The following is a 24146-nucleotide window of genomic DNA, read 5'->3' on the forward strand; positions in this document are numbered from 1 at the left end:
AACCCCGGTGCATCACTGGGTGTGACCCAAAAACCAAAAAAAAAAAAAAAAAGGAAAAAATGGTGATTATGGGGCCCAAGAGACTGTACAACTGACTGGTAAAGCACTGGCCTTGCACACGGCAGACCCAGGCTCAATCCCTGGCACCAATATGGCCACTTGAGCCCATCCAACATGTTCCCTGAGCACAGAGCCAGGAGCCAGGAGTAAGCCCTGAGCACCACCAGATACATGTCCCCAAAACCAAAAAAAAGAAAAAGATAATAAGTCATTTTTTAAAAAAATGATTATGGGTCACACCTCGGGTAAGGTGCTGGCCTTGCATGCAGCCAACCCAAGCTCAAATGCCCAGCATCATGGCTGGTCCCCTGGTCATAACCAGGGTCACACCTGAGCACAGAGCAAGGAACAGCTTTAGAGCACAGCAGCATAGAGCCTTTCTCCCACCCCAACCTCCTCACCAGAAACAAGTGATTATTTCTTTTTAAGTATTTTCCATAATAATTTTATACTATATTTATTAAAATCAGGTCAGCTATTTAAATTTTGCAAAACAGTAGAAACAGAGAAACACTGGAAGATGGGGCCACAGAGAGAGTATAGTGGATAAGGTATGAACTTGCCTTGAAACGGCTTCACCAGGTTCAATCCCTGGCACACGGGGTCCCCTTATCTTCACTATCAGTGACCCCGAAGCACAGAGCCAAGAGTAAGCCCTGAACACTGTCAGGTGTGCCCTCTCATCCCCCCCAAAAGGAGAGATGAAATACTAATGATCAAAACAATAAAAACTCTTTAAAAAATAAAAATAACCTATCATTAACTTTTGAACTTTTACTCTCTCTCGATCAATGATAATAAAGCAAAATTAAAGCAGTCTTCCTGTTTATTCGGGTTGAAAAGTACAAGTAATTCTATGTCTAGACTTCTGTCTCCTATCAGTGTTCTTTTACTAAAGATAAACCAGAACATGTTCTTTAAATTGCTCTGTGTTCGTTGACTCCAAACACTCAAAATGTATTTCGTTTTCTGCCTAAATTAAGCACGAAAGAGATAATGCTCAAAAGGTGAAACAATCCCAAAGCTTCTTACCATGTCCACACCAACAAAATATCCTAAGCTTTCCTTCCCTGGCAGAACATCACAGAATATGACTGTTCCCGATTCCACAGTTTCTCCGATCTTCAAAGAAACTCTTGAGTTTATCTCCAGGGGAGGGAGCTCAACGGGCACCGTGTCCACGGGGCCAGCGTAATCACTCTCCAGCCCATTGTCATCCTCTTCCAGAAGCTCCAGCTTGTCCAACGCAACAAAGACGCCACAATCTTCCTCACACTGAAAAAGCTGCTTCCCTTGATAGAGTCCGTCAGTGAAGCCTTGGCCACGACCATCTTCCTGGGTTCAAAAAGGAAGAAACAATGGAATGAAAGACAGTCACAGAAAGAGTCTGTTAAGAAACTGGATCCTCCTGCATGGAAAGCGGCGGGCTGGCGGCACCATGTGGCAGGCGCCATCTTCTGATTCCAGACCCACAGGTATTTGGATTTTACTTTGGGGGCTCCCAGGAACTCATGGGAAGGGGGCGTAACCGGCACGCCCTCGGCCCAGATAAACCCGGAGCTGCTGAGCGCGAATCGGACCCTCTGCGCCTAAAGACTTTGAACTCAGAGACTTCTTACAGCAATGCACTGGGACTGTGAGCTGGGCTATGTAATTTCTGGCAGAATTTTCCCTGGACTTTGTGCGGAAATCCAAAACCGCGCGGACGCAGAAGCGTCCGCGCGACTTAACATTTATAATTGTCAGCAATGTGAAAGGGTTCCATTTGAACAGGTCTGACTTGGGGGGGAAACTCCAAATAATAACAGTAAGTTTTTGATTGAAAATATTGAAGGTTTTTAATGTAGCAGCCACTTCTGGACTGTGAACTAAGCAAAAGCCCCACGCTGGCCGACGTGGCGTGGCGTACACCATACTATGAGGCGCAGGCAGGGGGATGAGGGGGAAAAAGAAAAATAAAAAAAAAGGAAAAAGAGAAAAAAAAAAAAGAGAGAGAGAGTTATGTCAACTATAGTGAGTTTTGTGTTGAATTATGGAATGTAATCAGGGTAAAGAGAAAATGAAGTGAAATTCATTAGTTATACAGTAGGGGGTAGGGGGTGGGGGCGGGGGGTATACTGGGGTTTCTGGTGGTGGAATATGGGCACTGGTGAAGGGATGGGTGTTTGAATATTGTATTACTGACATATAAACCTGAGAACTTTGTAACTTTCCACATGGTGATTTAATAAAAATATAAAAAAAAAAAAAAAAAAAAAAAAAAAAAAAGAAACTGGATCCTCCCAGGGGAGTGCAGGGCAATCAATGAATGCTGGGGGGGGGGGGGGTGGGGGTGGGGATGGCGGGAAATCCACCTGATAAATGTTAAGACCTGCAATTATTAGCCACTGCTGTTCAACTTGTGACATGAAAAAAATTAATAAATAAAGGAAAAGTTTATATTTGATGCTGAACTAAAACTACCTGGTAATTTCAGGTCATAATTACACTATGGGAAATCTAGATTGGATTCTATCCTGCAGTTTTAGCAATAATTTTGTTCTAACCAGAAAAATTTTACTTCAATAACAGTGACTGGGCTGGAGTGATAGCACAGAGGGTAGGGTGTTTGCCTTGCATGCAGCTGACCCGGGTTCAATTCCCAGCATCCCATATGGTCCCCTGAGCACCACCAGGAGTAATTCCTAAGTGCAAAGCCAGGAAGTAACCGCTGTGCATTGCCGGGTATGACCCAAAAATCGAGGAAAAAAAAACAGTGATAGCATCTCCATTTATTGAACACTTACTATGTGCCAGGTACTATGCTAAAATTTTTTTTTAATTTTAAATACTGCAAGCTAAATACTAGTATCACTAATTTTTAGACGAAAGAGCTGATATGGGAAGCTAAACAGCTTGGCTAAGTAACTGAATTTATAAGTTTATAAAAGGCAGAGTGAGAATTCAAATCTCCAATTTGTTTTTATCATCACTATTTCACAAATTAAATCAAGGAACAAAGCATGAAATCCTATTTGCAAGAATGTCAAAATGTGACATTTAAATTCTGGAAAGATATTGTAAAGTGCTCAATTCTATTTTTAGTAGAAATACATTCCAAGATGACTTTCATATATATTATCAGAGACAACTGTCAGCAAGTTTAAATCGCTGCAACTTATTTTTTAAAAATATGGAGCTAGGGCAGGAGAGACTGAGACTCTTCAGGGGACTGGGCACAGGTTCTGCACTCGGGAGTTGAGGTTCAAGCCCCAGGTGAGTTACCAAATACAGGCAGCACAGTCTCTGAACACTACAGGCCCCCAAACAGAGTAAGACAAAAATCCAGGGCCGGACGGATAACTCAGTGGACTGGATCAAATGTTTCACATGTGAGAGGCATGGTCTCAATCCCCAGCACTGGACGTCCCCCGAGCACAGCCAGCAGTGTTCCCCAAGCACTGAGCCAGGAACACCGCCATAGCAACCACCACGTAAGGCCCCCAACCTAAAAACTCTTATATCTAAATTAACAGCATGCAGTAAGAAAATTCAAGAACCAATCAATGATAAAGTCACAAGATCATTAGCAAGTTTTTTTTTAGATTATTCTATAATGGAGTTTCCCTTTAATGCAAGTATTAAAATTTCTAAGGTATTAGTTTAAAAAAAAAAAGAAAGAAGGGAAAAAACATTCTAAGATACACATGATCAATAGTTACATGATTTACTTGTATTTCCTACAACAGTAGGTAGTCGATAAAAAGTTTCAAGTTATCATCCTTGCATCATCTCAATGTATCACTGGAAAGTAAATCCTAAGGATTCTGGATATTAAAAAATACAGATTTGGGGGCGATTTTCTCTCTGTATATAAAGGAGAAAAACATGCGTACAAGTACAAGTACACATCTATTTCATGTCTACTTTCACATTCCCTCCACCTCTCTCTCTCTCTCTCTCTCTCTCTCACATACACACACACACACACACACACACACACACACACACACAGAGAGTCCCCAAAATGAGTTATTAGACTTACCAGTAATTCTACTCCAAAGAATATCCCCGACACTGTCCTCTCTGGTAACAGGGGTCCTCGGAAGCGCACGACACCGGGAAATTTCTCTTCCCCGGACCTCAGCTGTACTTTCACGGGGCTGCCCACATCTATTTGGAGACCTTTACTGAGTCTGTTCTTGTTTTTAAACAAGCTGAACCTCTCTTCACAATTGGTAATTGCCAAAAGCAACTCTGTGAATTTCTCGTTTATCTCAACAACATCTTTCTCATCCACAAAAAGAACTGCATGGGGCTGCTCGAGGATTTTGATTCCAATCTGATTTTTCTTGCCTTTTGCAGAAGGAATCCGAGAGTGTCCCAAGGAGCGATCCTGGACATACTGTCCGATGCTCCCTTTCGGGATTTTAAGGATCTTCGGGCTCTGTTTGTCTGCCACACTGCATTCTTGAAGAAGCATATAAAAAATCCGCTCCTCCCAGTAGGGTGAAGTAACTTTCTCTTGGCTCCATAAGCCTGAACTCATTGTGAGAGTAACTCTAAAATCTTAACTCAAAAGAAAAGGGAACTTCTAAGTATGGAGTAAAACTGCAAAAGTCAAACTCACTGGCAGTCCCAAAGCCCGTTTTTAGCAATTTGGTGTCCATGCTGTGAAAAGTCAGCAGATCCAAATGCCTGGAGGACAAGCAAAAGGAAACTTTATACTTCATTCTCTATCAGCTCACTTCTCATACAAGTTAGAGACCTTCTACAACACAGACAGACAAAAGCACTTTCCCAAATCTCAAAAAAGTTCAAACATTACTTGTATCTTCTGTAATTTTGCACATTTATTTAAGGAGCTCAAACTATAAAGTATCTTTAGACAATACAATGTTTCCAAGCACTGCAGTTTATAAAATTATAGTAACAAATATATACATGCTCAGATTTTTTTTTACTTTAAAAAGCAGCATTTTAATAGATCCTGATTAAATTCATAAGATACTGTATTTGCAAAACACACATGAACTTAAAAGGCTATTATTTCTATATATGGAACATAAGTTAAAGGTTGTTCTTCGTATTTATTATGTTGAATATCCTTAATAATAAAAATGCCATAAAACCACATTCTGAAGCTATGACCACAATTCATTTCTCTGCGTACCATATTTTGATCATGGAACATTCTATCTCTGGCTCAGCTTCATTTCCTTGATCTTGTACATTTTGTCCTGAGATAGGCAAATGCTGATCACATTATTAGAGCAATCATTTAACTTCTTCCAATCACAGATATCAGATATTAAAAATCTTATTACACCCAAAGTATCTTTGAAAATCTATTTTGTAGCCACCAAAACGTGGGATGATGGGGACCAGAGAGACAGTAGAGCAGGCAGAGCACTTGCCTCCCATGCGGCTGACCTGGATTTGATCCCCATATGGTCCCCCAAACCCACTAGCTGTGATCCCTGAGCTCAGGGCCAGAAGCAAGGCGCCAAGTACAGTCAGTTGTGGCCCAAACAGGCAAAAACAAAAAAAACTTGGGATGACAATAAAACAAAGATACTAATATAATTATATTATGGTATCAAATATAAAGTATTTTAATGTCATCTAATTTGATCTATGCAAGACAAGAGAGGAATATACAACAAGGTCCTATCTTTTCAATGTCCATTAAAGTTGACCAAAAATGAATTTAAATTTTCTAATATAAAAATGTTTGAACATTTTTTATAAGAATATTGATCTTTCACAATTAAAGTGGCCATCTAATCCTACTTTGATGATTAAAAACTGCCATTCATTACATTAAGGCTATAACTTTGATTTATAAAATAAAATCATTTTATTTTAATGATCTCTTATGTACCCTAGGTCACAAGAATATGGCTATTTGGTTTCTAAATACGGTACTGATCCTATCCTTCTTTGGACAGAGGTATCCATTTCCATTTGTCTGAGCGGGTTATAGGAGCTCGTACTATCGGATTTAACTGTTTTATCTGGGGGATGGAAAATACTCGACACTCAGTTTATACTAAGGTATAAACTTCAGTTCATAGTCCTAAAAATCAAGCAGCAAATTTTAATTTCAACAAGTTTAATTATTTACCTTAATGATTATATAATCTGGCAAATCTAATACTAAATAAAATAGCTACATTTCTTTTCTGATGCTTTGTTAGGCAATAAATGCTCTGCAATTGCAAAGTTTTCTAATAGCCTATCCTTCTAGAAGGCAGAACAGACATGTAGCTCCCCGAAGCAGGGTAAAGAGTTTGACATCCCTTAAGAATCAACACTAATGGAAAAATTTTGGTAGCATCTAGTTAATCTCTTACTGGGGCTGGAGCGATAGCACAGCAGGTAGGGCATTTGCCTTGCACTCGGCCCACCTTGGTTCGATACCTCCACCCCTCTCGGAGAGCCCGGCAAGCTACAGAGAGTATCTCGCCTACACAGCAGAGCCTGGCAAGCTTCCCGTGGTATATTCGATATGCCAAAACCTAGTAGCAACAAATCTCACAATGGAGATGTTACTGGTGCCCACGCAAGCAAATCGATGAGCAATGGGATGACAGTTGATAAAGTGATACAGTGAATCTCTCACTAGTGCGCGCTCTCTCTCTCTCCCCCTCTCGCTTGCTCTCAGCTCTCACTCTCCTCTTTCTCTCTCATGCTCTCTTGCTCTCCCCCTCCCTTTTGCTTTTCCCTACCCCATCATCATAATCTGTTTGTCTTAATTCCACCTGAGGGCACTCTGTCACTGTCACTGTCATTGTCATTGTCATCCTGTTGTTCATCAATTTGCTCGAACGGGCACCAGTAATGTCTCCATTGTGAGACTTGTTGTTACTGTTTTTCGCATATTGAACATGCCATGGGTAGCTTGCCAGGCATTGCTGTGCGACCAGGATACTCTCAGTAGCTTGCCGGGCTCTCCAAGAGGGGTGCAGGAATAGAACCCGGGTCAGCCACATGCAAGGCAAACGCCCTGCCCACTGTGCTATCACTCCGGCCCAGGGCACTCGCTACTTAAGCAAATTTATATTTGCTTCTTCTCTAAGTCATCTGTAGAAACCCCAATATTGGCACCAATCTTGGCACCAATCCAAGCAAAAACCCCTAAAGCGTTATCCAAACCACTATGCAAACCCTGAATCAGGCTTCGGTCCTTCAGAACAAGCTGTGTCCTTTTCCACTCGTGACCCCTTTCTGCCCAAGAAATTTTCACTCAACCCAGGTTTAGAGGGATATAAAGTTAGGTCTATCAAGCTAACATTGACTGGTAATAAATCACAAATTTATTTTAAAATAACCCCCAAGTCAGTTACATGACCCCATTTGGAGTCACAGCCCACAAGTTAAGCAACTCAGCTTGACTGATTTTTGTTCTCGTTTTTGTGGCCCACTGGACAGTGCTCTTGGAGACCACTAATAGGCCAGGCCAATGCATCAAACACAGGCCTCACACATGCAGGGGAAACGTTCTCCCATTAAGGGATCTCCCCGGCCAAAAGCTGAGCTTTAAAGCACTGGAATGAAATGTTGATTATTTCTAACAAAAATTCTTTCTAAATGTCAACTTTTCCAACAGTAAATGGCCTTATTTTTTTCTCAACTCTTGCATCATTCATACAATTCATGCCATATACATGACCTGTGACAAGCAACAGTGTCTGTTGCTTTGTTTAAAGGCTTTACAATGTGCTTTCCGGGCTTTCGAGTCCCCTGTCTGCTTTCTACACTAAATTTACCCTTGCCATTGGCCCTGTTCTGTGGCTTCCCACAGTATGTATTAAGTGAGCCCCTTCTCTGGCCTTGTTGATTTCCGATTTACAGCTTCTCATAAGTACTGAGATGTCAGGATGACATGTGCATACTTAAAACAAATCAACAAAACAATAACCCAAAAAGAGGAACACAAACATTTCTGAATAGGTTTTATAGTACTAAGGTTGTGGTGCTTAAACAGTATTTTTATCGTGAAGGTTAAGATGGTCAAAAAGCAACTTTTAGGCCAGTGAACTGGCTCAACAGGCTAGAGGGGTCTGTTGCACATGCATGGGGCCCAGGCTGAATCCCCAGCACCACATGGTTCCCAAACACCACGAAGAGTTACCCTCGAGCACTGAGATGGAGTAGCCTCTGAACACTGCCAGGTACAGCCCCCAAACGAAACAAAATCAACTTCCTAATATATCAGTTTAGGGACAAGAGCAATAGTTCGGTGAGTAGGGCATTTGCTTGCACACAGCCAAAGGGGATATAATCCTCAGCATCCTATATGGGCCTCTGAGTACCACCAGGAATAATTTCTGAGTGTAGAGCCTCTAAGCTTGGCCCCCAAATCAGTAAATACACACATACACACACACACACACACACACACACACACACACACACACACACACACACAGAACAAGCTTATTTTAAGGTATTTAAATACTTTCCAGAAAATGAAGTTGTTTTTTTTCCTCTTTGGGTCACACCCAGTGATGCACAGGGGTTACTCCTGGCTTTGCACTCAGGAATTACTCCTGGCAATGCTCAGGGGACCATATAGGATGCTGGGAATCGAACCCGGGTCGGCCACATGCAAGGCAAACGCCCTATCCGCTGTGCTATCACTCCAGCCCTCGAACTTTTTTAAAATATGGAAATTCTACCATGAAAATGACTTCAAGAGAATTTCTAAAACCTTCCCGCATATATTAAAATTAAAAACTGCCTTGACTCTTAATTATTATATGGCAATAATTCTACTCATTCTCTAGTTTAATAACTAATGTGACAACTTGAAAGAAAACTCTGAGTGCTAATAAAATATTGCCAAGATAAAACTAAAATTATGGGATGCATTAGGATGCTATATTTTTAATGATTCTCATTACAAAATTGGTTTTGGTAAATCATTCAAGACAGTCCACAGTAAAATTTAACAGAATTACTTTGGCTTATAAAAAGGTTGCAGCCACTCAACAGCAGTTACCAAGAACCATATTTTTAAAGTGAACTATACCAAGAGCAGTAACTTTCCTCTGCTTCTATTAACACAGTAAAAATAAGCTTACTAAAATTGACCACATTTGACAGCCTGAACAGTCAAAGCAAAAGTTACAACATATTTAAAAGCATTATCAAAAAAAAAAGATTTGATCTTTCATCTTTTAGTTAGACTGTGCTAAGAAAGAATCGGTTTGGAATGATATATGAAAAATCCTATTTGCAACTAAATTGCTTAATGATCATTTTCTTTTGTTTCATTTTTGTTTGTTTGGAGGCCACTCCTGGTAGTGTTCAAGGCTTACTCCTGGCTCTGCGCTCAGGGATCTCTCCTAGAAGGGACTGGGACCATAGGTGGTGCTAGGATCAAACTTGGGTTGGCTGTGTGCAAGGCCTTACCCACTATACTATCTCTCCAGCCCAAGATGGCCATTGTTATGCTTACTAATATCTCAATATGCAGAAATGTTACTAAAAGGGACTTTCCTCCCACACACCGAGTTCCTCATCAGTCAAAAAAAAAATTAGCACAGGTTAAATACTGAGGGAAAAAAAAAAACAACTCAAAGATTTAAGAAAGGGCAGAAGGCCTCAATTCTCTTACTACCTTGCAGGTCTCTGTTTAAAAACTGCCTGTAATAGTATACTCTGAGTATATGATTCATCTAAATACCATTGTACTGATTTTGGGCTGACAAATTGTATGATTACAAGTATCCTGATAATTACTATAAGCAGTGAATGAATACTGCCAAAGAGATGATATATGATGATATGTTTGACTCTAAACATATATTGAAAAGGTTTTTCCATTGACCACATTCAACATGAGGAAACAAACTGGACTCACAAAAAATTGAAAATACAACTGGTAACCTGAGCTTAAATCTGAGTAAACAATAATTTGACTATATTTAAATCATTAAACCAAGATAAAGGTTGGAAGGCACCATATTTATCAATTTCCTATTAGTGCCATAGAAAGATGATCATGAAATATATCTTATAGCATATTAAAGGTTAGAATTTGGAGCCAGAGAGAGACAGTACAGCAAGCAAGGGTGCTTGCCTTGTACTTGGTTTACCTAGTTTCAATCCCAACCCACATATAGTCCACCAAGTTCTGCAGGAGTAATCCCTGAACACAGAGCCAGGATTAAGCCCTGAACACCACTTGGTGTGGTCCAAAACCTTCAACAATAATAGAGGTTATAATTACTGCATTAGAAATATAACAATAAATAAACAGCATTTAGCTACATCAAATTGGCAATGGTTAATTTCCAGAAGATATGTCATTTTGGGTCTCAAGTTATATGTTGGTTTTCAAATTGTATCACTGAATAAACAATCTTAACTATATTCACTAAATTCACAAAGAACACATTACCTCTCCTGAGATGACTTATTCAAAAAAACCATAGGATGCTAGAGGAATAAAAGTTACCATGCTGAAATGCTGCACCTGTATGAATGTCAAATATGTCAGTCTCTGTGAATAGCAAAGAAAGAAGACATGTGGGATGCCCCCCCCAAAAAAAAAACTCTAAAAGTTAGATTACCATTTTAAGAACAATATCCCCCACCAACAGAACAAGCTGCTGTATCCCTAAATAATATTAGACTGGCTAAGAGAAAGAGATTCCATGATCAGTAAAAGCAGTTTAATTTAATTAATTCGAGATTGATTTATAACCAGTTACACAAATATCCAGCCCATGAAACAGGTGAGACATGAAAGAACAGACATATTCTGGCTCCCACATTTGCATCAACGTCAAAAAAATACTAAAGGTACACTATGACACGGTCTAGACCCAGGCCTTCATCTTTCTAATTCTAATGCCTGAACTGTGAAGAAATGAATGAGTGACAGGTACTAACAGTGGAAGCCCAAATCACATTTCTTTATCCTAATTGCTGAAATGATGAAAAACGTTTTCCTCATTCAAAGAAAAAGACCAGACTCCAGAATTAGGAATATTTAATCATTCTAATTAAATTAAATCACTACACTAATTCTACAGCTCTCTCGAAAGCTATACTATACACAAGGTTGATTTGCACATCACTTCTTATTACAAGCAGAAGAAACAAACAAAGACGGTTTCGCAATCATGAAAACTTGTTTTGAGGTTCATATGACTATGACTGATGCCTGTAAATGTACAGCCGTGGTGAGAGACGATCTCAACAAATTTAAGGTCTAATCACCCGAGGGAAGAACAGGACAATAACTCCTTTCTTCTTGCGTCAAAGACATCCCTAAATCCAACCAAGTCACAGTTTAGACCAGGCAGAACCACAAAAAAAAAAGAAAGAAAAAGAAAAAAATCACTGCTGCTGAAAGCTTGCTGCTTTATATAACAAGTGTTCCTTATCAGCTCTTCAAAAAAGTTGCCATTCAAAGACAGGCTTTTTTTTTTTTTACCCCCCTTTGCAAGCATACTTAAAAATTGCAGCAGAACATTAGAGAATGTTCTGGGTGTTGTCAACATTCACAGTACATGAACTTCCACAAGAATCATTTTCTCCTACTACTGTTCTTAGTTCAATCCACCCACTACCCTGTGTGAACAGGCAGGCTAAATTCTAAGGGCCACTCGGTGGGTGGGGGGGCGGGGGGGGCGGGGTGCGAGCAGTGCAGGGAGGGGGGTGTGCAGAAAACCGACACTCCCTCCAGGCTCGCGTTTCTCTCCCGATGCCAAGACCACGAAAGGACCAGCAGTTACGAAGATGCTCAGATGCTCCGGGCTTGGGAGTTCAGAGGGGAGGGAGCAGAGTGGATGGGCGCTGGGCGACCCCCGGCTCGGTGGCTGGAAGATGACAGACAACCCTCCACCCAGCAGAAAGATGCAGACTGCGACGACGGAAACCACCGGGCAGCTGACCCAGCTCACACTGCCTTCCTTCAAGACTTCGAGATTTCCCCCACCCTTCCCCTCGGACCGATCTTTAAGCACAAAAATTTTTTTAAAAAAAAATTTTTTTTTTTTAATTAAAAGCCGATGAAGAAAAATCAAAACAAAACAAAACCAAAAAATACCTAGTTTCCACCGCGCGCACCTTCTAGCTAAAGAACTCCGGGTTGTTTTTGCAAAACCATGCTCACCCGCGAAAGGGGGAAACTGAAAGAAAAAGCAGAACACGCCATGAGCAAGGCCAGAGAACCCCAAGTGCTCTTCCTGGAGCCTGAGACACCTCCAAAAAAAAAAAAAAAAACAAACACGAGCGCTCTCAGCCACCGCATCCAAGTCCTAGAGCTAGCTGCCCGGAGTTCACGGTGACAAGCGGGACCCCCCAGCGAGCCGGCCGGCGGTCCGTGCCTCAGTTTCCCCATCTGCAAAGACAGGGGCAGGGGTGTGGGGGGGAGGAGGGAGGAGGAGATGTTCTTCGTGCATTGCACGCACCCCAAGTCCTCGCTTCCTCCGAGGTCCCGCCGGCGGCCACCCCCTCCCACCCTCGATCTCCAGCTCAGGCAGGCCCAGGGGGTGCTGTGGGAGCCCGGGGAGCCGTACTGACGTCAGCGGACTCAGTCTCCCGCCGGCCCGGCGAGCTCCGAGCCGGGGCACCTAACGGGTCAGCCGGCGCCCAGGGCCCGGCGACCGCCCGCCCGGGCGCCAGGGGCCCAGAGGCCGGGCAGGGGCGCCGGGGGGGGGACCGGCCGCCCGCCGCTCGCCAGCCCGGCCGCCCGGCCGCCGCACACTCACCTCGGGCGGCCGTGCACACCCTCTCCCCGGCGTCTCCAGCTCGCGTCCGGGGTCCGCCCCGGCGCCCCACACCACCGCCCTAGTATTTACCTCCGACGCGCGAGCCCCAGCGCAGCCGAACCTGCTACCTGGGCCCGCCCCCACCTGCCCCGCCTCCGGACCGCCCCGGGTGGCGGGCGGGGGGAGCGGGAGCGGGGGTGGAGGGGGCAGCAGCCTGGTGAGCCAATGGCAGCTCGAGGTGCGCAGCCTGGGCGCGCTCTGATTGGTCCTCCCCGTGACAGACCTTCCTCCAATGGCTGACAGCCCGGAGCGGCCTGAAGGGACTTTCCGCTCTGTCAAGCTCGGTCGAGCCAAAGGGAAAGCGAGAGGGGAGGGACGGAGGTGCGGGGGTGGGGGCGGGGACTTATGGATGATTGGCTGAATGGTTGCGGGTGCCGCGTCCCCATTGGCTGACACCGGAGGCGGGGCGGCACTCCCTACAGCGCCCCGTTCCTTCTCCCATGCCGGGTCTTGGCTCTTGGTTTAGCTGTCAAAACTCCTGCAGACTGAGAGCTCGTGGGTAGGGTGGAGAGCAGTTCACAAGGGAGCTGGGAACTGGATGACAAGAGTTCATGAAAGCGCACAACTTTAGAATTAAACCTAAGTTCGGATTCTTTGCGCTATGAGTAACCCTTCGTGGCACGGACACTTACATCCTCGCTGAGACTCAATTTACTTCTCTGGAAAATGAAGATAATCCTATCACCGGCCTTAAAGAACGTTGTGAAATAGCAGGTGTAGAGTTTCTGACAGCAGGAGCACGGTCAGTGTTAGATCTCTTCATCTCCTTCGGATGGGTCTGAACCCTCGCCTGGTTTTGAGCTGCTCTTGTCAGCTATCTCTGTTTGGAAGATCAGTCTACCAGAGGTGGCAAAGAAGGGATTTCCGCTCACAGACTCACTCAGCATTGCACCCCTGGCCACCAGCCAGGACTTAGGCTGTAGTTAAGGATCTTTCAATTAGAAGGGAGGCTTCTGATTCCCAAAAGTGCTCAAAATATTTAAGGACGTGCTTTTTATACTCGGTCCCAGAGCTTTGCAGCATGCCTTGCTGTACTGGTTGCTCTTGTTAATTAATTCCTTCTCCTTTGACATTTTAAGTACCAATTATAGGAGGTGATTAATAGAAAGAAAGGAAGAGGTGTGTATGAGTGTGTGTGTGTGTGTGTGTGTGTGTTTAATCACTAGAGTTTCCCTCATGCAAAGCAGCATATTTCTGAAGATCTGGAGGATTTAAACCAATAAGAAATCATATGCACGATTACTAATGGCACTAATGAACAGGTCACCTGTCTTCTGTGCCATAAATAACCAGAATAAGACGAACATCCTTTGAAAATCTAAGATTCAACCCACTCTTGTTCCTCCGTAGTCCTCTGGTTCCTTTTCCAGGCTTCAAAAACAAACCACAGTAGGGAATAAATTGATCTGATTTGCAATGTGGCCTTAATCAACAACATTCCTCCTAGATCTAGACTCTTCAACAGAGTTGGAAGGACTCAGAAAACAGTTTGACTGTTTGGCAGAAAATGTCACCCAGAAGATTGTTTTTCTCTCAATCCATGCATTGAGAAGGAGCAGGGAGAAAAGAAAGTGGAGTTGGAGAGAAAGGTTTTGAATCCTTTTAGATAGGTACTGTTCCTTTATCTAGTTTGCCAGATTCCTTGCCCTTCCCTATTTTAGTTTGTTTTCTCAATTATGTTGTCTACTGGCTAGGAAGAAGGCATTTCAGTTAGCCACTCCTGAACCAGAGTATCTTATGTCCTTTCTTATGATGGCATTTGGTACTGCCTACCCCTCTTCTTTGGCAGGGCTCTCATTCTCACTAGCTGTGACCCCTTGTTAAGTCCTTCTGACATCCTCAGAGTCAGACAGTGGGATCTGGCTGTCCCCCAAAATGTCTCCCGATGTCACAGCTGATAAATGGGTTTTATCTCCACTAGCATCTCCTACCCATTGGTCATCCATCACTGCCCAAAACTCAGTCTTCAAAATCATACTGAAGCTGTATTTAGACTCCCAAAGAAAAGGAATTTCTGCCAGGGGATAACATGAGGGAGGGAAATCATGTCATGGCTCTATTATTTGCAGTTTTTGATATGTCCATCTCTAATTTTTATTATGGGTGCTGATAACCTCTGTCTATCCATCACACCTGTCCCCCTCAGTCTCACTCTGACTTTATGCATCCAATCCTGAGTTTCTGACAAGATTCCAGGAAACCTGACAGATTAAAGCAGAGATATCACCTTTGCCCTCAGACAAGGAAGGCAGACGGTAAATGACTGTCATGTGATGTTTCAATTCTAAGCATAGAGGCAGTCTCTGCAGTCTAAAGGCTTGGATGCCACCCAGACAAAGGGAACAGGAATGTGTATGTCCTAAAGGAATTGGAACATTCCTTCATTCAGCTTCTGGTTTGAGCCATTTCCCACCAACCAATGATTAAGCCCAGCAGGAAGAGCTCTAATCTCCAGGACCACCTAGAGTGGACATGGCCACATGCATGCATGCTGTGCAGCCCCTATCCAGCATATTTCCACTAACTGATGGTTCGAGATCTCTAAACAAGGGGAAACCCCATGCTCAACTGAAAATTCTCTCTGGGGGCTTTGATTCTGAAAGAGGAAGTGAAAGAGGCAGGGCACAGAATATGTGGTTATAGAAGGTGGCCAAGGAGTGTCTTTGTTGGGCTCAGGTGATGATCTTTATCCTAGGAGCCATTGGAGGTCTTTGAAGGACTGTAAGCAGAGCAGTTAACTGATTCCAGACCATCCCACAGCCCCCCTTTCTTGCATATGATAGGAATATGTAGGCCCCTTATGTAAAGTGGGGAAGGAGAGGTGGCAGCCTCGAAAGGGGAGTCTGCCTTCCTTCTTCCCACCTGGGTCACCAGGGATGTGCCTGAGAGGGTGAGCGTGGCACAATCCCCTTGGAGCACCTGCTTGGTCTAGAGCTCGTGCCTCACCAGCTCCCACAGCAGTCATCAGATGGTACCTGAATTCCACTTGATCTTCACAGCAGGGAAATTAGTCCCTCCCACACAATTTCTGGGAGGACCATGGAACTCAGGTATAGGGAGCCATTTTACAAAGCTTGGCTCTTATCTTCTGATTAAACAGAGGCTTACTTAAATTCCTGTAGCAAGGTTGCCACTCCTGATCTTACTGATCTTATCCTATCACCATTTGTTTATCACTAGCTAACGCCCATGTCACACCCTGCATTTCTATTGGGGGTCTCCGGCATGCATACCATACCACCTCCTCCCAGCAGAGAGGTATAAATACTGTAACTGCCATAGAATAAACGCTCTTTCTCTCTCCTCCTCCTTCTGGCTCTGCATCTGTTCATTCGGCTGCGTCCCCTTCTCAGTCCCACGAAGGGTCCTCCCTGCTGGACAGGACGGGACCACCACACTCAGGCAGGAACCAGAACAAGAAAAATCAATCCTGGCCTCTGTCCATCACCTTCCTCTGGAGAAAAGAATTTCAGGAAGGGGATGGAGAGGGAAGTCATGTATGTTTATTTGGGAAATATGGGAGGAAAGAGGTCTTCGTGCTCGAGAGAGTGTGGCTGCTCCTGAGGAGAGAGCCAAGTAGAGCTACTGGGGAATCCCCAAGATGGAGGATACCTCAGAGAGTGGAGAGATCACCCATCTCATGCAGAGATGCAGATAACCCTAGGAATGGAGAAGTATGCATCTTTCTCCCCCAAAAGTTGCTAGAGTGTTGTCAAAGGGAAAAGCTTAGAACTGTTGGATAGTCTTTGGATGTTCTTAGCATGGGCAGGATCAGCCATTATTCCAGCTTTGGAGCCTGGTTTGGGGTGGGGGGGGGGGGAATGCAGAAGATGATGTCGGCCTGGAACTATGCATAGAAAAGGTTCTTGGGGATGCTCAGATTGCTCTTATACTTCAAAGGTCTTTATGTCTTTGGGTTGGTTTGGGTTCCAGCGGTGCCTTTCCCCGTGCCACTACGGGGGCTCCTCTATCTCTATATTGGCAACCATCCCAACAAGAGCCACTGAAATGAGCAAGATTTGGTCACGTGGCAGCCATGTAGGAGTCCATGACTTTAAGCCACATCAGGGCTCATCCAAACCGTAGGAGCATTTGTCATGGCTATTGATCAGACCCTGCTTCTTACTTCCTAAATGGTTTCCAGATTCCACCTCCTACTTCCAACCTCCCCAAGTGCACTGTTCATTTTACATCCTCTTCCCTACTCAGCACCCCCCTACGCCCCACCCCCCCGCACAGCCAAAGTGAACCCCTTATATTCACACACTCGACACAGTCATTCCGTCTTCCTCATCTCAGCAAATGGCAGCTTCCAGGCGTTCCTTCATTCAGCCTCTGGTGGTTTGAGCCATTTCCAAACTAACCAGTGACTAAGCCCAGCAGAAGGGGCTCTAAACTCAGGGAGGGGTCATGGCCATAGGCAAGTACACTGTGCAGCCCTAATCCACCATAGCTAGTGCATTTCCACAAACTGATGACTTGATATGGCTCAAGATGTCTAAACAAGAGAAAAACCCACAAGCAATTGAACATTCTATTTGGAAGCTTTGATTCTAGTCACCTAAAAACATTTTGGATACATTGAAAGGGATTACTTTAATCATCTTAAAACTAATCCAGCTAAATAATAAATCCAGGCTCTCCTGTTGGTATTATTTGCTGTTATCTGGGTGATTTGAAAAACCCACATAGAGAAAGGGATTCAATGCTTTTCATTTAGGTCCTTTGAGTGAGGCCAGAAATCCCATCTGGAGCGTTTAGACATTAAGAATAACGTCATGTCCTGGGAAACCTTCCTCCCTTAAAAGATTTAACTAACGGTGTCAGGATGTCCAGGGGAAAAGTGATTTGTTCATCTAATCTATCCCAATTTCTACTTTCTGTCCTTTGAGTGTCAGTGTTTCCACCACCACTTGACTCAGCACCTACTCTGCATCGAGCACCATACTGACAAGAGTGTTCCCCTAAGAGGAAATAGATAAGAAGTCTGGAAGCAGCTGGGGGTGTGGCTCAATGATAATGTGAATGTCTTACATGCAGGAGAAGTGGGTTCCATCCCTGGGAGAGAGAGAGAGAGAGAGAGAGAGACAGAGAGACAGAGAGAGAGAGAGAGAGAGAGAGAGAGAGAGAGAGAGAGAGAGAGAGAGAGAGAGAGAGAGAGAGAGAAGAGCAAGAACAGAACCTGGGGCCAAAGCAATAGTACAGCAGAGAGGGCATTTGCCTTGCACGCGGCTGACCTGGGTTTGATCTCTGGCATCCCGCATGGTCCCCCCACCCCCCAGGCACCGCCAGGAGTGATTCCTGTGTGCAGAGCCAGGAGTAACCCCTGAGCATTGCTGGGTGTGACTCAAAAAGCCAAACAAACAAACAAAAAGAGCAAGAACCTGGGGCTGGAGCAATAGCACAGCGGGTAGGGCATTTGCCTTGCACTCGGCCGACCCGGGTTCGATTCCCAGCATCCCATATGGTCCCCTGAGCAACGCCAGGGGTGATTCCTGAGTGCAGAGCCAGGAGTGACCCCTGTGCATCGCCGGGTGTGACCCAAAAAGAAAAAAAAAAAAGAGCAAGAACCTGTGAGTCTAGAGAGTCTAAGTGCAGAGAAAGGGGACATTGTGTGGCAAATCTCAAGAAAAAAAAAAAGGGCTGATCCAGGCCAGCTGGAGGTCTTGACTTTCACCTTGCACCTGAAGGAAGTCCTGGGGCGTTTAGACCAAAGCAATGGCGGATCTGACTTGTAAGATGGGCTCACACCAAGGATCAAGGGCAGAACTAGGGAGACTTTCAGGAGACCGATGCAGAAATCAGGCAAGGGCGGGCCCTGAAGGGTCTCAGAGTTGGAAGAGAGAAGGTGGAGAGGAGGGGACCATGGACTTGAAATGTCGAGGCAGGAGTCGACCCAGGACGAACAGAGATACAGTGCTCCTAAAAGGAAGAATTTTCTGGCTGTCGGTGGTGCTTGGGGAGCTAGGATGTGTGGATGATTCTGGAGGTGATGATAAATTGGGATTAAATTTAGAGCAAAAAGGGGGAATCCAAAGATCTTGCCAGTCAGCACAGCTGTAGTTTCTCCCTACGTAATTCTCTGGGAGAAACTCCACAGGCTTCCAGCTGGGTTCCTGCCCTTGGGGCTCACCTTAACTCCACTCTCGGCGGCCAAGACTCTGAGACTCCCATGGTCTCTCAGGCCAGGGCCATGCCTGGGGCATGTTTCATTCACCCTGCGGGCTGCACCCATCTTTCCTGGGGAAGGAGGCGTGAAGATGTGTTGGTGCAATAACGCACCAATGTTCTAGTCTCAACTCAGCCAGCTTGGAATGTGATTCCACCTCCCACATTTCTGTGGGGTGGATTCATTTCAGCATCTTGTTTTGGCACTCTGGGGGGAAAAACCTTAAATTGATATATATTTTTTTTTCTTTCCAAACTGACTAGAGCTCAAGTATGTGGCTCTCTGAAAAATGTTCTGCTCTATATTCCTTTTTTTTTTTTTTTGTATACAAAAGAATGAGGTACAACCCGGGGAGATAGTACAGGAGGGAAGACACTTGCCTGGCATGCAGCTGACCCTTGTTCAATCTCTGACCCCACAAATTGTTCCCCAGTGCCATGCAGGAGTCACTCCTGAGCACAGAGTTGGGAGTAGCCCCTGAGTACCATAGAGTGTGACCTGACCCCTCCCTCCCCCCTGCCAGAAGGAAAAAATAAAATGAACAATGAGGTATTCTTAGTCACAAATCTGGAATGTGTCTGCCCTTGGATAAGGGCTCTTCCTTTCACAAAGCCTCTTTAAGAGCGAACTTGAAGGGGCCAGAGAAATGGTACAGAGGGTAGGGCACTTGCCTGGCACGTGTTCAATCCCTGGCACTTCATATGGTTCCATGAGCAGCATCAGAAGTAATTTCTGAGCACAGAGCCAGGAGTAAGCCCTGAGCACCACCATTTATTTGGCCCCAAAACAAATAAACATTTTCAAACTCAGAATTAATAAATGTCAGTTTTATTTTTTTCTAATTTAACATAAGTTTTTTTATTTTAAGTCCTCTCGAGTCTCAATCGTCCCTCTAGTTTCAGATCTATTTACCTTTATTTCCGTGAAGAAATTTTATTTATGAGCCACACCCATGCTGCCCAGTTTTGCAGATTCACAACTAATCTTAGAAGAGGTGCAAGCCAAGCTGCAAAAATTCTCAGGTCCATGGTCCGTGCCTACAAACTCTGGGGCCATTCTCCGGAGCGGGCAGGCCGAGTCCCCTCCCTGCCAAAGTCCCAGCAGCTGCACCGCACCCCACCGATGCCACCAAGCCCATAGCCCACTTCCACTGCCTCACAACTAATCTCTGCAGAGATGCCAAACCAATGAATGCAGAACTTTTGATAATTCCACATCCTAGCACATTGAATGCGCTACAGATTAACTTGCCAAACCAAACCCGTTGGTTTTCTGGCTGAAACTCTGAGGTATTTACCCCCATATGTCCAGAAACCTCAGCAGCCACACCTGCATCCCAGAGTTTCCATGTAGACTCATCAGCCCAGTTCTACAGACCTTGGTGTGGAACGCATGCCTGCATACATGACTATACAACACCTCCCAGTTCCACAGAACTGACACCCAGGAGGAGCACAGCAAATGAGATGGGAAAGTAAGATAGAAGCCAATGAAGGCCAACAAACAAAAACAGTGACACAGGAGACTCCCCTAGCAACAAACTAAGCCCTCAGGTAAGGATGTAATGACCCTCTGGTGAGATAAAACAATGGTCACAAATTTTATCTTAGTAAAATAATTTTTGATAATTCCATTAGCCATTTAGTTGTAACAGGCAACATAAAATAAATTATTGTGTGTCTGCTCAGGGGACAGGTTTGGGGGTAGGTAGGAAACTGGGGACAGTGGTGGAGGGAAGGTCACACTGGTGGCGGGAATTGGTTATTGGAACATTGAGTGTCTATAACAACTTCGTAAGTGATGGTGTTTAAATAAAGTAAAGTCAATTTTAAAAAAGAAAGACATTTTACTTAAAGGGAGAGAAAAGAAAACTGCTCAAGAGAATCCAGGTTTTTCCAGCGAGGGAATAGAGCACAACGAAGCAAAGGAAAGTGGTAAGTGGGTGAAGTGGCCCCCCAAAAAGAAGTAGATCTCCTGGGTGCTTATGAATTATGGTGTCGGTCCCATGACTTCTGGCTACCTCGCCAAATATTGCAGGTGATTTAGGTAAAGTGGGGAGAGAGGGAAGCAGCCGCCACAAAAGAGTGTTCCCATGTCCTTGCTGGATGTACCTTGGGTCACCAGGGAAATCCCCGGGAGGGTTGGGACCAGTGAAATCTTCCACGAGCATCTATGCGGCATGGACACTAATATCCTAGCAGCTCCACTGGGCACCCTGAGGCCATACCTAAAGTCCACTCGATGTACACAGTGAGGAAACGGATCTCCAGTTCTCAAATTCACCCGTAGACTCAGGTTGGAGAGAGGAATTACTCTTTGCAGGAAAACAAAAGGCAACCCTGAGGTCCAAACAGGTTTTCCAGCGTCATCTTCTCTCACAAAACTGATTTCAGAAGGAGACAAATAAGGGGGTGAAGATTGCTTCATGTAGTGGGGAGAGACTGAGAGTCCCCTGTTCAAGAGAGAGCATGGGCTTCTCCAGAGAGGGGGAGAGCTGAGAGCACTCAGCTAGAGTACACATCTCAGGTAGAAAGGAGAACAAATCTCCAAGTCAGAGAATGTTCTCCATAACCTCTATGTATTTTCATCCTCTCTCTTTTTTTTTTAATGGGTCCCATGTCTCACAATGAGAGGCGTTACTGGTGCCCGCTCAAACAAATCAATGAGCAAAGAGGTGACAGTGACACAGGCAATTTAAAAAAATTGTTAGTGAATCACCTTGGGGTACAGTTACAGATTTACAAACTTCCGTGCTTGTGTTTCAGTCATACAATGATCCCTCTACCAGTGCCCATTTTCCACCACCAATGATCCCAGTATCCCTCCCACCACCCTCATTTTACTCTTTTTTAAGCTTTCTTATGGTGGTGCCAGGGATTGAACTCAGGGCCTGGTACTAGGCATGAGTTTCAGGGCTTCAGCTATCTCCCAGCCCACGCTCTTTTTGTGATGATGCCATCCAGGCCCCTGTACCCCGTTTCTTTCATGCTGAGGACACCCTTGTGGACAAGGATGAGCTCCCACCAACTCCAGATCCCACTATAACTTTATGGCCCTAATTGGCTTTTCATTTAGCCCCTGGAGGGTGCAAACTGGAAGTTCTCTCCACATCCAAACATGTTTCACCCAAACACCGTCTTCCCCAGTGCTCATTATACAAGTCACAGATATTGGAGTCATCCAACCTTGATTCTCCCCCTTTCCTTATCCCTCTCATTCAATCCGCAAGGAATCCCTTGAGAATCTAACGTTGACTCCGGATTTCATCCTTCATCTCCACCTCCAAGGCACCACCTTCGATCCCCTGCCCACTCCCTCTTTCACTCACTCCCACCTATGCATTCTAGTTCTTTCTCCGTCCAGGAGCAAATGTGATCTACCATACTGCAGCTATGTCCTGGCTCCCCTCCTTAGAATTCTCTGGTAGCTCTCCATTGTCCTAAAACCAAGCCCCACATATTAATCACGACTAATGGATTCTTCCTGATTGACCCTACCTCCGTATCTCCACAAACCCATACCATAACTCTCTTCCCTTCACTCACCTCAAACACACTACATCCATTTCCTATGGGTGCTATAACAAAATACTACCAAGTCAGTGACTTAGAGTGACAAATTAATTCTCTAACAGTGCCAGAGACCAAAAGGCTAAAATAGGCTAGAGTCAAGATGGCAGCAGAGGGCTGGAGCAATAGCACAGCGGGTAGGGCATTTGCCTTGCACGCAGCTGACCCGGGTTCGATTCTCAGCATCCCATATGGACCCCCAAACACCGCCAGGAGTAATTCCTGAATGCAGAGCCAGGAGCAACCCCTGTGCATTGCCAGGTGTGACCCAAAAAGCCAAAAAAAAAAAAATTGCAGCAGAGCTAGACATCCTTCAGAGATTCTAGAAAACAATCTGGTCTTGCCTTTTCCAACTTCAGAGCTGCATCCCTTGGACCATCGGCCCCTTGCCCCAGCTTCAAAGCCAGTGGCAGAAGCCACTGATTGAACGGCCGCATTGCCTAGCTCTGGGTCAAATCCGCCTTTGCTTCTCTCTTATGGCATCTGTGACTGTCACTCAGGGTCTCCGATCCTTTAGCATAATCTCCTCCACTTCGAGATCCTCCTTCACACCTTTCAAGGTCCTCCTGCCGAATCACGCAGCATTCACAGTTTCACAGGACCAGGAGCTGCCTGGGTTCGCCGCGCCTTCCCCCCCCCCCCCCCCCATCAGAGCCCGTGTTCTTCCTTGAGGCGGGGGCTCTGCAGAGCTTGCTGCTTCGGCCCAGATGGTTCCCCCTTTCCTCTCACTCTCCGCTAGTCCCATTCATTCTTGGGGTCGCCCTTACCTGTTACCTCACAGAACGTGTCCCTGACCAACTCCCAACCTACAGGTCTCCCTCTGTCTTGATGCATTATCAACTCTCTTGCACAGCAAGGGGTTACATTTCATATTATTTTTGAGTGTACTTGATTTTGGCCTGCCTCGCTCTCTCCCCTCACCAGGGTCCCGCGAGAACAGGACCCTTGTCTGCTTTGTTCCTCCACCTAGTGCCCTGATGGATCGGAGTGAGTTTAAGGGGGATGAGGGCACCGTGGGAGAGAGAGAGAGAGCTCTGCAGCGGGGTGGCTGTGTTAACTCCTCAGACAAGCAGGCCCATCTCCATCTTCCTCCTACCTCTCTGCATGGGGAACAACAGTCTGGTCAGAGTTCATCAGCAACCGAGAGATGCCACAGACGTGCTCACACACAGGCCTGAGGAGATGCCACCGCACTTAGTAAACCGAGGAGCACACAAAACCTTTCACCTGAGCCCCAGCACGTTGGATGCAGCTACGGATGAACTACTTCACAAGGCCTGCCCAGGGACTTGTTCTCCCAGGCTCCTGGCTGCACCTCCATCCATCCCGGTCTTCTCCAGTGAAAGCCTCCTGGACTCACTCACCAAGAGAGAACTGGAGCAGGGTTCAAGGTGCAGCCCTTTGCAGGGGCCCTCCAGGCTGCTACACAGGTTCTACATCCCACAAGGGGTTACTGGGGGGACTTTTGTCTGTTTGTTTTGGGGACACTGCTGGCAATGCTCGGGGGTTATTCCTGGCAGTGCTCAGTGGACCAAATGGGATGCTGGGGATCAAAACCAGGTGCACCATGTATGTGCA

At 45.2% G+C, this 24146-nt stretch overlaps 1 protein-coding gene across 3 annotated transcripts in view; it reads right to left on the reverse strand.

Moving 5' to 3' along the window:
• Positions 1-12947, reverse strand: part of CYLD (CYLD lysine 63 deubiquitinase) — a 70420-nt gene extending 57473 nt beyond the window's left edge. For 2 of the 3 annotated variants that reach the window (XM_055145233.1, XM_004600671.2), the window contains exons 1-3: positions 12771-12928; positions 4085-4737; positions 1093-1395 (exon numbers count right to left, since the gene is read on the reverse strand). In XM_055145233.1, the coding sequence (XP_055001208.1) occupies positions 1093-1395; positions 4085-4588 (807 nt within the window). In that variant the 5' untranslated portion in view covers positions 4589-4737; positions 12771-12928. Of the gene's footprint in view, positions 1-1092; positions 1396-4084; positions 4738-12770 lie in introns of all 3 variants that reach the window. The other variant, XM_055145232.1, reaches the window with a different exon arrangement.
• Between the last annotated feature and the right edge of the window lie 11199 nt (positions 12948-24146).

This window comes from Sorex araneus, chromosome 8 (genome assembly GCF_027595985.1).
Source record: "Sorex araneus isolate mSorAra2 chromosome 8, mSorAra2.pri, whole genome shotgun sequence".
NCBI lineage: Eukaryota > Metazoa > Chordata > Mammalia > Eulipotyphla > Soricidae > Sorex > Sorex araneus.